An 11,615-nucleotide genomic window follows, 5' to 3' on the forward strand; every position below is an offset into this window, starting at 1 on the left:
GCTGAAATTCCTGCATTCTCAACTCAGATGATCGTTAATCTAATAGGGCAGGACACAAGCAGCTCTGTCAGTGTACATTTCTGAGATTTGTTATTTGTCGTTTGGTCGTTGCCGTGGAGACGGTAATTTCTTCAGCTGACCATCGCGGCATCATCTGATCTGATCTTTGGAAATAGAGGTTAGGTGCCAGGGAGGGGGGGGGGGGGTCATGTGTGGGAGAGAGAAGTAACCAACATTGACCAATAACTGTCTATGGATATTGTTGTCCATTAACACCATGGTAAGATTAGCCTAACCTACAGCCAGAGAGCCGATGGAGATGATTTGATACTCATGTAGAACCAATGTCGGTTCAACAGACATGCCCAGTGTTGACCCTCTCACTATGTAGGTGTCCCATCTCCTGCGGAGAGAAGAATGCAGGTTCTTCCCCCCCTGTTCTCCCCCCTGCCCACGGAGAACCTAGCGCGGAGGCTGTCTGCTTCCAGAGGCAGCTCACAGGCCCACGGAGGCGTCAGCTGTAATTGTGTTAGCGTCTCTGGCCCGGTGCCTGTGTTAGGACATGTTCAGTGTGAGCGGTGTTTGTGAGCCACAGTCCCATGACTGCTGAGTCCACCACGTTCTCCATTGTTGCGTGTTGTCGCTGAATTGTGTCTTTTTTTTTTAGAGGGGTGAGGCGTGTCAGGCGCTGTATTGAACTGTAACAATACTGACAGACATCTTGAATGTGTCTGCTGAAGATGAAAAACAGTTACCTCTCCACAAGCCCCCCCCCCTGCCCCCCCAACTGACCCCATACACACACACATACACACTCTTTCACACACACACACACACACACACACACACACACACACACACACACACACACACACACACACACACACACACGCACTTTCACACACAGAGTTAACGATTTTCTTTTCTAAGCATATTATTTTTCAAGCTGTTGATGTGGATGACTTCTGGAAATAGCAAAGCTCCTGGTTGCCATGGTAACCTTGAAATAACTGTACGCTTAAAGCATGTGATGTGTATGTGTGGGTGTGTGTGTGTGTGAGTTAGTTTTTTGGGTCTGTCTATGCTCAAATGTATTGTGTCTGTCTTGTATGTGTGTGTTTATGTGTGTGTTTAAGTGTATGCATAAACTAATTGTTTTCAATATTTTGATATAAAAACGTTGTGATACACAAAGTTTTCCTGGTTGGGTGTGGTTTTCCCAGAAGGCCAAGCCGTGATTGAGGAGTGGCTTAAAGACCACAAGAGTGTATAAATCACTGTGTCCATGCAAACCCTCACTGTCCTCCTGCCAACTCAACTACTCTACTCCCTGGGCATCTCTTACAGTGTCGAGGAACACTTGGAGAATAGGTAGGTCTTTTCTGATTCTGTAAGGTCAGTCTGCCCATCACGGAGAAGGGAGATATTGAAATGTATGTTATACCTTGGGATATACTGTTTACTGTGTTATACAGGTTCTTTCTGTGGTATTGTTTGGGTATATTTTGTAGATGTTTGACCATTTTAAGCCACATGAAATACAAAACCATCTGTATTTTGATCTGTCTCCTGTTATATATTAGATGACAATTACAAGGTAACTATGTGGGGCTGATTTTGTACTTTTGACATGAGATTTATTACAACTTTAATGCTCCATTGTCTTGCAATACAGTGTATGGAATTAAGACTTACTTTTTGAAGAGTTTAGGCAAATCTGTGGGATGTTGATATTGAAATGATCACAAGTGGGTTAAACTTCCTAAAACCTTGATCGGTTACTCGCAGAACAATACCCCAAACATACCATAAATTCATGCTGAGGAAAATAAGTAGCACTGAATAGCTGTCTGTAATTGCTGAGTGCAGGTAATAATCTTGTTAGTGGAGTAGATATTTGTGGAATCTGCTAGTAGTGAGAGCATCAAGTGTGAGACAAGATGCCAAGAGAGAATGCAGTTCTTGTTTCACCCTTAACTGTGATTCTTCTCTGGTAGATTTATAACCTATCAAGTTCATATACTGTATAGCTCTGGTAAGCTAGGCTCAGAGTCACAGCAGGGCGTAACATCTCACTGGTGCTAACTCAATATACAGGTGACAGTCAATAGATGTTTGCAATGGTCCGAACATTTAAATGAGCATGGTGATGTGTGATCAATACAGACTATTACAGGGCAAAGTCATGCATTGATTATCCCAATTCCAAGACAACGAATCGATCATCTGTTTAAATACTTTTGTTGTTAGGTGTCATTTTAAGTGGATTAGTGGTTTTCCAAATTCCTGGCAAATTTGTAGGAAGGTCAACTGGTTTTGTTGGAGCTGGGTCCATCTAGTGGTCATGTAGAGAATCTCTCTTTCTTTGAAAACGTTTGAGAAATGATGTACTCAGAATGATATTATTAGAGAGGAGTTTAAGTGAGATTAAACTCAATCTTTCTTTTTTATTTACAGATAAAATGGATGTAAGTACCGAACCCCTGCCGCCCTTCATCCACTGAGACTGACACAATCCATCATTTAAGAAGGAATGATTTCATCTGAATTATTCTTTCGGTTGTTCTTGCTTACGTGCATCGATATGTGTGCAAGTTGGTGTCCTCCATCCTCTCCACTCTCGCTCTCCCCCGTCTCTCCATCATCTCTCCCTCTCCCTCCCAACCCTCTCCTCCTTCACCCCTCCTCCAGCTGTGTGACGCTCTGCCCGGCTGCCCGTCCTCTGCTTCTGTCCCCCAGGGGAACTTCTGGCCCGGTCAGCCTGGAGGAGGGGCCCCCATGTGGCCCGGACAGGCCACCCAGCCCCAACCCTGCTGGCCTGGGCAACCCAACGCACCCTGCTGGCCTGGTATACAACCAGCCCCAGCCCCAGCCCCGGCCCCAGCACCAGCTCCTGTTCCAGACCCTGCCCCAGCCCCTTCCCCAGCCCCAGCCTCATCCCCATACCAACCCTGCCAACCGTGCTGGCCAGGACTCCAGCCTTCCCAGGTCCTGCCCCCGGCTCCAGCCCCCCAGGTGCTGCCCCCGGCTCCAGCTCCAGCCACCGGACAGCCTGGAGTCCCAGGATGGCCTGTGAATCCAAGTCAGGGTGGATGGCCCTACAACCCCGGTCAGTCTGGCTGGCCAGCTCAGAACCCTGCCGTCTCACCTCCACAGTGGCCTGTGCAGCCTGCACCAGGAGCAGTGGTGAGAGACTCTCACAAGAAGTCAACTGGATGAAAGGATGAAAGAAAAAAAGGATAGATGGATGTATCTCATTCCTGTCACCCCTGTCTGTGTGTGTGGTGCTGTGTAGATGGTGCCTTACAACCTGAATCTGATGAGAGGTGTGTACGACAAGATGATGATGACCATCAGGGGCCAGGTCAAGCCAGATGCCAGGATGTGAGTTCACACTAAGTCCCTTTCAAGGGTCCTTAAGAGGATGGCACAGGGGACCACAGGGGAGCACCATCTCCTTTCACCCTGTAAACGTCATTTACCATGGATGTTTCTTATGACCAGTCCAAGTCCAGGGGTCATAGGTCAATGTAAGAAAGGGGCAGACTTCTTCCGTCTCCTCCTCAGGTTCACGGTGAACTTCCTGCGTGGTAACGACATCGCCCTGCACATCAACCCTCGCTTCAACGACGCAGGCAGGCCGACGCTGGTGAGGAACAGTAAGGTGGGCGAGCGCTGGGGCAAGGAGGAGAGAGACCTCCAGTCCACCTTCCCCTTCGCCCCCGGACAGCCCTTCGAGGTAGGTCCCAGTAGCACATAACCCCCCCCCCTCCCCCACCCACCTGCTCCCCCACTTACTCACCTCACTACCCCACATTATGCAACAACAACCCCCCCCCCCCTCCCCCACCCACCTGCTCCCCCACTTACTCACCTCACTACCCCACATTATGCAACAACAACCCCCCCCCCCTCCACCCCCATCCTCACATCCCCCACCAGCCTCTCCCCCTAACCCTGCCCCCCCCATACTTCCTCGCTCACTCTCCCCACTACATGTCTAACCCTAACCGATAGCTCAGAGGCTCAGAAATATCCAGAGACAAGGGAGAGCTTCCGTCTAATGCTGACTGCAGGTCAATCTGTCCTTCTACCTTTGAACGGTGAAGGTTAGCCTTACGTTTGGAAAGGCTGGTCCTAGGTAGAGCCAGCGCTACCGGCAGGCCAGATCGTGGAGGTCAGTAAGAACAGTGCTTCACCTGAGGAAGCCTCTGTCGCTGCATCTCCTAACAAACCTCTCAAACTCTGCAAATAACTGTTCAGAGGCTGTCACAGTGCATTGCTAAACTGAATAATACTCTTCCAGTGTTACCGTTTGTCCTGTTCTCATGATTTAATTATATCTCCTCTTTATAACGCTTGCACTGCCTCTCGGTTTCTCAGTAGTTTCTGGCATCGACCTCCGCGCCAACTGACCAGTACTGTTTGTGTCTGTTGTGAAGTTAATCTGACAGTTTCCGGCGTGAGCCGTCTGAAGATAGCAGCTGGGTAAACGTCCTGGTCGTGTGTTTCAGATGAAGATCCTGTGCACGTATAATGAGTTCAAGGTGGCGGTGAACAACAGCCCGCTGTTCGAGTTCAAGCACCGGGTCCGAGAGCTCAACCAGGTCAACCGCATCAACATCCTACACGACATCACCCTCACCTACGTCAACGTGGACACGTTACCATAGGCAACGCCCTTGTGACATCATAGCCTTCCATGCAATCGATGAAACTGAAGGATTGCCGCTCATGCATGCACACATATAATTACTGTATGACCGGTATAGATCAGATACAGTACTGGTATAACTGCTGACATTGAGCTGTGCTCGATCTACAAGAAGTTCCACCTCACTCAAAAGATCATACTACAATCCCATAATCACTGTGTGGAAATATGTTTACTTTACCGGGCTTGTATTTCTGTACTAGGAATACCATAAAATAATGCATTGCCTTGTCTTTTAACACATTTAAGTCATTGTTGTTCAAAAATATTTTGTGTTGTTTGCTAATACATGTACATAACCCCAAGAACAAGCATTGGATGGGATTAAACACCCTCTAAAGATAGCCATCTGAATATAACCTACAAATGAAGTAAGGAAATTAGTAAAAGTTTTAAAATGTAATTATATTTAATAAAATGAACAGTGCCAAATACATGTACTTTACTGACTCAAACCTTCAAGATAAGAATATAACTGGAAGATTTCAGACTCCAAATTCTTACAAAATTATGTTTTCAAGCAGGAGAATGTCTTTCAAATGCATCCACAACTTTTCTCAAGAGTTCCAATCAACATCACAAAATACAGTAAAAAAGACAGAAACACACAGTAACAGTCTGATCAACGTAACATTAGGAAACTTCACGTGTTCAATCCAGGTCAAAGCAGGCTGACAGCTAAAACATCTTGAGAATGTCTTGGTCATACAATAGAGAATTAGCTTACATTTTTACCAACAATATATCCATCCCTACTTATTTCATACGTCCATCTATCTCATTCATTTACACATCCATCTATACACCTTCCAATGGCACCATGTAATACTGATATATCACTCATGGACTTACATACAGAAACTGAAGAAAAAACTGCATGGCAGGCACGGTGTTGATGTGTAGGTGTGTGTGTGTGAGAGAGTGTGTCAGGTCTTGTGATCCAGTCTCTTCTCCACAGACTTTAGCAGCAGTTCAGAGTACTGCTCCAGCAGGGCCAGAGCCCCCTCACCTTTGACCCCGCCCCCCCTGGCCTCGCTGGCCTCACCGCTGGCCTTTATCTGGGGGAGAGAGTCCAGCTCAGCTCGGACCAGGTCCAGGGCCTCGTCCAGAACCCTCCTCATCTCCTGCTGCTCCTGACTGGGGGCGGAGCCACAGCCCAGTACCTGGACACACACAGGACAGGAGAGTGACAACACACAGGACACAGTAGACATCTCTCTATTGCTCCTAATCCCACCCCTCCTTCTCCTCTCCTCTCCTCACACACCCCCACACACACACACACGCACACACACTGACCGTGGCATAGAGCTGGGTGGTTTTCCTGAGAGTGCTGTGAAGCTCTGCGGCCGCCTGTCTGCAGTGTTCCACACTGACAGAGAACTCTGAAGGCAGACATCCCACAGTAAATATTTGATATGCTGCAGGCAAGAACACAGAATGGCACGAAGGACAGCTAACATTAAACACACCCTCCAGATCAGAGGAAGAAGGAGGAGGAGGACTCACCCTGGAAGCTGCAGTGCCGACACTGGCAGCGAGAGGGAAAAGACACGGAAGGACAGACAGGCCAGAAAACAGGTGGACAATGGTGAAAAGAGGGATGCAGGAGGAAGGGAGGGTGATGGAGGGGGAGGGAGGGAGCGTGATGGAGGGGGAGGGAGGGAGCGTGATGGAGGGGGAGGGAGGGAGCGTGATGGAGGGGGAGGGAGGTGCTGGTGAGGAGGAGAGAGGAGCGGCGTTGAGGCACACCTGGCTGGGATTGGGTCGTGGTCAGGGTGAAGGCCTGGACAGACACCAGGGGGCGATCTTTACACAGCAGCGGTTCCTGCCCTGGGAACCTTGCACAACAGATTGGAAAATGATTTAAGAAATTATATATTTTATGTAATAACATACATTTGAACTTCTATACAATGTTGCCTGTAACAGATCTTCATGGTAAACTTTAAATAAAGTTGACCTCTTCTGACAATCCAAGAATATTTCCTGGTGCACAGGAAGTGAGACTGGAAGTTGGAGGTTACCCAGATGCCCTCTGACCTGGTCTGTGGGCAGGGACAGCCGTTTACCCAGGCCTGTGGACGTAGAAACAGCATGGTGTGTCTCCTCAACTGCATCCACACCGACTGCTCCACATGTTGCTTTTATCTGCTAGTTTTCAGCCTTACCTTGTTTGCACACTGACCCTGTAGTGTAGTCATATCCAGGGTCTTCCATAGAGTTGGAGGTTCTAGCTATAGCAGTTAGCCAATCGTTGTGGGGTCTCATGTCCATGCAAAGGCTGCGACGTGATGTGAGTGGCTGTTTGGGAAGGGGGATCCGGGAGGGCGGGACACTGAGGGAGCAGGTTGAGCTTGGATCGGGCGAGACCGTGGCCCTGGGAGGAGAAGGGTAGGAGGTGTCTTTGCACGGACAGAGAGGGGAGGGGGGGGAGGAGAGAGAAGCAGGGGAAGGGGAGGAGCCGTCTTTGTGAGGACAGAGAGGGGAGGGGGGGGAGGAGAGAGAAGCAGGGGAAGGGGAGGAGCCGTCTTTGTGAGGACAGAGAGGGGAGGGGGGGGAGGAGAGAGAAGCAGGGGAAGGGGAGGAGCCGTCTTTGTGAGGACAGAGAGGGGAGGGGGGGGGGGGAGAGAGAAGCAGGGGAAGGGGAGGTCGGAGAGGATGAACAGGGAGGAAACTCAATATCCAGGTCATCGAACAAACTCCTGCTCTTGGGGCTGGCGGGCTCTCCGCTCCCGTCCTCCAGGGGCAGGGGAGAGCTGCTGGGTGGCATGCCCAGGTGGAGGCCCTCTCCCGTGGATGAGGAGTGGCTGGACTTAGCCTTGGAGCTGGTGGTGGGGCACATGTATGAGCGGCGGGACTTGAGCCTGGGGCTCTTCCAGGGGAGGGGGGAGACAGGGGAGGAGGGGGAGGTGGCGAGGGGGGAGGAGAGACGGGACAGAGGTCTGGAGGGGTCCCGATCCACTTGCAGGTTTTGAGGCCTGGGGCGGGCCTCTCCTTGACCACAGGAGGGGGTAGGGGAACAGAGACCTGGAAGGAGAGACCAGAGAGGGTGTGTGAGGGGTGACAACAGAAAGATAATAGATGCAAAAAGTCAACAATCAAGAGGCGCATTTACTATTTCTACTACTACTATATCATATACTGATATGTGTGTGTTGCTTCGGATACAATTATATTCTTAATCAATTAAAGTGTACCGGGGCATCTTCAGACTGATGTCATGGCTGCGGGTCAGAGACCTACCTTCTGAGGCCAGGTTCTGGACTGACTGAGACTTCTGCAGTGTTGTAGCTCGCTCTGTCTGGGCCGGAGGTCTGCCCACAGGGCTGGACATCCTCCACAGGTGACTGCCCAGGGGCCTCCTCATCTCCGGGTGGGATCGCAGCACGGGGCCCCTCTCTGGAGCTCCCACTTCCACGGACCTCCACAGGGAACGGGACAAACATGGCAACTTTTCACCAATCAAACGTCACTGTATGTGACACATGTATGATTAGGGTATATGTATTAGTTTTGCAGATGCCGATTATCCACATTTTTGGGGGGATTTTTTTCGGCTCAAATATTTTCGGCTAAACATTTTGGGATCTCAATTTAACCATTGAATTTTTTCTAGCTTTTTTTCAGATGGATGTTGGAAATCTCAGGGGAGATCTTAGTGTCTCGACTTACTTCTGTTCCTCCAGGCTGGAGTCGAAGGGGCTGCGCTCCTCCGAGTCCTGCCCCCGCCCCTCCTCCATCAAGGGCCGCACCTTGGAGACCAGGGGCTGGGTTGGAGACCCCCCAGGCCTTAAATCAGTCTTGTGGGCCTTGGCAAACAGGGGAGTCCTCCTACATTGAGTTAGAACACATGAAATGCAGGGAATGTACACTCCAGTTGAACAGCAGGTGGTGTTACTGACTGTGCTACACTGCATCAGGGCAAGATGCTGTTGTGGTGTTTCAGCATCTGGATGGACCGCGGGGGGGAACACTGTACCTGTTGTTGTTGCTGGAATCCCTGGCCAGGAAGCGAGCCGACATGCTCAGTCTGGCTACTCTGCTCCTCTCTGCTGGGAACCAGGGGAATTCCAAACATGGATGATCAAATATAACAACTCTGTTTGGGTGTGTGTGGTCCTCCCACGGGAGTGACGCATTATCTTTGTATTGTACGTGTTATGCAAATCTGTAACTGATGAGTGAAAAGTGTATGTGTGCGTTTCCAGTTGTCTTACCCATGCTGCTTGGGTCATCCAGGGTCTCAAAGTTCAGTTTGAGGAAGGCTTCTTGGGTCAGTTCAGTGGTGGCAGAAACCGTCCTCATCGCTTCATCCATACTGGTCACCTCCACCTTCCCTCTCTCCACCTCCTCCTCCTCCCCCTCGTCCTCCAAGTCAGACTGGTCGTCTTCAGAGGTCAACGGTACAACTCCATCAGATTCTGGGACCAGATGGACAGATTAGGGGTCAGCAACTACACGTAAAGTACTGATAATCTGGCAGATGTACAAGATTACTTCAGTGTGTGCGTGTCAGTCTCACCCTCGTGGGCCTGGTCTGGGCTAGACTCTCTGCTGTCGTAGTCCACAGAGCAGGCGCTATCTGGACTCTGGCTGTCCTGAGGATACCCAGCACTCCCTCCTCTGTCCACACTGCCATGCTGCTGTTTACATGTGGTGGACGACAACCAATCAGAATGGGGGCGCTGTCTGCGTTCTTTCTTAGTCCTTTCCTCCATCTCCTGATGGAATGGAGAGAGGAAATAGGTGGAGGTGAGAGAACGACATAGAGAGGGGGGGTCTGGTTAAACCATGAGAAACAAACTAATTTATAATAATGCTCTCTCTCTCATTCCCTCTCATTCTTTATCTTTATCTCTCTCCCTCTCTTCCTGCTCCTTTGCTCACCAGCGCCCCCTGCAGGCTGGAGGTGCTGCCTGCGTCTCTCTCTCTGAGCCGGGAGGCGGGGCCTTTCTTGTGGGAGGAGCTAGGCATGGAGAAGGCTTCCAGCTGGCGCAGGTCCAGCATGGACTTGACCATGAGCTCCAGGGAGCCCATGCGACACGACCAGCGCCTGCGTGGACGCGCCGGGGCCTCAGGGGCCACAGAGTCACACGGCTCCTGATGAAGGGGAGAGGTGGAGGGGGCAAGGAAGAGGGGGAGGGGGCAAGGAAGAGAGGGAGGGGGCAAGGAAGAGGTGGCAAGGAAGTGGGGGAGGGGGCAAGGAAGAGAGGGAGGGGGCAAGGAAGAGGTGGAGGGGGCAAGGAAGAGAGGGAGGGGGCAAGGAAGAGGTGGAGGGGGCAAGGAAGAGGAGGGAGGGGTGGAGGGGGCAAGGAAGAGGAGGGAGGGGTGGAGGAGGCAAGGAAGAGGAGGGAGGGGTGGAGGAGGCAAGGAAGAGGAGGGAGGGGTGGAGGAGGCAAGGAAGAGGAGGGAGGGGTGGAGGGGGCAAGGAAGAGGGGGAGGGGTGGAGGAGGCAAGGAAGAGGAGGGAGGGGTGGAGGGGGCAAGGAAGAGGGGGAGGGGGAGAAAAGAGGGAGGCGATATCATGAGAGGCTGGTGAAAATGTGTTGTTTTGGATTCATGTTTAGCTGCAGTTGAATTACTATTATTATTATTATTTCTAGGATAAAACCACCAACCTTCTTGTTGGAATCCCAGTCTTGACTTTCATCTGAGGCCCCTGAAAGAAAACGATTGGTGAACGATTGAGCTTTGATTTGCATAAAGGCCGTTGGCCTGAGAGTACTTATTGGCATGTTTGTACCTGTGTCTTCCTCCGCGTCATGGCTGCTACCAGAGGAGGAGATACTGGCTCTCGTCTCTTCCTGGTCGTGGGAGTAATTCAATGGCCCCTCCTCCTCGTTGTCATGGTCACTCTCAGAGGACACGCCTCCCAGAGAGGGTGCACTGTAAATCTCTCTCCTGAAATCCCAATCCTTTAAGTCAACATACTTAAATCAAACCTAACCCTGAATGTGTGTGTGCATGCATGCATGTGTGTGTGCATTCGTGTGTGGTGTGTGTGTGTGTTACCTGAGAGGGGAGGTCTTGCATGGCTGGGTGTTGGGGAGGTGTCTGAGCTGGGAGAGACGCTGTCTCATGCTCACGGTCATCTCTGAGGCCAGACGCCACACAAAGATACAGCTGTCTCCAGACACTGAGATCAAATGCTTACAGTCGTTGGTGAACTTCATCCCTGTGACGATCTCTGAAAAGAAAACAGGAATCAGTCAGGAAGATGCTTTGATGATCTGTTTGCTTTTTACTTTAGGATCACCCTCTCAACACTCCCAGACCAAACAGCACGATCACTAGCACTGGAGTGAATGCTGAGTCCTAGACATACTGATATCGTCCTCTAGGTTAATCCTACATTATCTGTATCGCCTCCTATTGCAGTTAGATTGGTGATTTACATTTACATTTAGTCATTTAGCAGACGCTCTTATCCAGAGCGACTTACAGTAAGTACAGGGACATTCCCCCGAGGCAAGTAGGGTGAAGTGCCTTGCCCAAAGACACAACGTCAGTTGGCATGACCGGGAATCGAACTGGCAACCTTCGGATTACTAGCCCGATTCCCTCACCGCTCAGCCACCTGACTCTCCTGATTTGGTTGTGTGTTTGCATTATTGTTCACTTACCAGAGTGCCCAAACATGGTGGCCACACACTCTCCAGACAGGAAGTCAAAGATGCTGATGTTCTTGTCCGAGCAGCTGGTGGCCACAAACAGGCCAGAGGGATCCATCTGTACCTGTCAATCAAAACGACACAGACGACAACAGCTTGACCCCCTCTCTCTGCTGTTGTATGTGGACAAAAGCCTTTCTTACATGAACCATTGATGACATGTAGGGTGTAGATGTTGACTGTGAGGCGCTGTGGGGTGATTACCTTCAGCAGGCTGCCCTCCTCACT

The 11,615-nt window shown here is 50.6% G+C and overlaps 2 protein-coding genes across 2 annotated transcripts in view; one reads left to right on the top strand and one right to left on the bottom strand.

The window, feature by feature from the left end:
* The first annotated feature begins 2,462 nt into the window (after nt 1-2,462).
* Nucleotides 2,463-5,165, top strand: LOC136947300 (galectin-3). The gene is made up of 5 exons (XM_067241285.1): nt 2,463-2,468; nt 2,692-3,186; nt 3,296-3,384; nt 3,568-3,739; nt 4,515-5,165. The coding sequence occupies exons 1-5, from the start codon at nt 2,463-2,465 to the stop codon at nt 4,671-4,673; spliced, it is 921 nt and encodes a 306-aa protein (XP_067097386.1). The 3' UTR covers nt 4,674-5,165.
* Nucleotides 5,166-5,243: 78 nt separating this feature from the next.
* LOC136947299 (mitogen-activated protein kinase-binding protein 1-like) overlaps nt 5,244-11,615 on the bottom strand; it is a 14,697-nt gene continuing 8,325 nt past the window's right edge. The window contains exons 16-32 of the mRNA XM_067241284.1: nt 11,592-11,615; nt 11,340-11,451; nt 10,729-10,903; nt 10,460-10,617; nt 10,335-10,375; nt 9,605-9,817; nt 9,240-9,438; nt 8,935-9,138; nt 8,697-8,766; nt 8,390-8,548; nt 7,961-8,139; nt 7,382-7,744; nt 6,886-7,182; nt 6,678-6,792; nt 6,467-6,555; nt 6,014-6,099; nt 5,244-5,877 (exon numbers count right to left, since the gene is read on the bottom strand). The exon at nt 11,592-11,615 is cut by the window's right edge and continues 52 nt beyond it. Of these exons, the coding sequence (XP_067097385.1) occupies nt 5,641-5,877; nt 6,014-6,099; nt 6,467-6,555; nt 6,678-6,792; nt 6,886-7,182; nt 7,382-7,744; nt 7,961-8,139; nt 8,390-8,548; nt 8,697-8,766; nt 8,935-9,138; nt 9,240-9,438; nt 9,605-9,817; nt 10,335-10,375; nt 10,460-10,617; nt 10,729-10,903; nt 11,340-11,451; nt 11,592-11,615 (2,721 nt within the window). The 3' untranslated portion in view covers nt 5,244-5,640. The remainder of the gene's footprint in view (nt 5,878-6,013; nt 6,100-6,466; nt 6,556-6,677; nt 6,793-6,885; nt 7,183-7,381; nt 7,745-7,960; nt 8,140-8,389; nt 8,549-8,696; nt 8,767-8,934; nt 9,139-9,239; nt 9,439-9,604; nt 9,818-10,334; nt 10,376-10,459; nt 10,618-10,728; nt 10,904-11,339; nt 11,452-11,591) is intronic.

This window comes from Osmerus mordax, chromosome 8 (genome assembly GCF_038355195.1).
Source record: "Osmerus mordax isolate fOsmMor3 chromosome 8, fOsmMor3.pri, whole genome shotgun sequence".
NCBI lineage: Eukaryota > Metazoa > Chordata > Actinopteri > Osmeriformes > Osmeridae > Osmerus > Osmerus mordax.

What these genes read in the sequence shown, in the direction of transcription:
- LOC136947300 (XM_067241285.1), top strand. An exon ending in AGCCTGCACCAGGAGCAGTG is followed by an intron (nt 3,187 to 3,295) that starts GTGAGAGACTCT and finishes GGTGCTGTGTAG; the next exon opens with ATGGTGCCTTACAACCTGAA. An exon ending in CCCCCGGACAGCCCTTCGAG is followed by an intron (nt 3,740 to 4,514) that starts GTAGGTCCCAGT and finishes CGTGTGTTTCAG; the next exon opens with ATGAAGATCCTGTGCACGTA.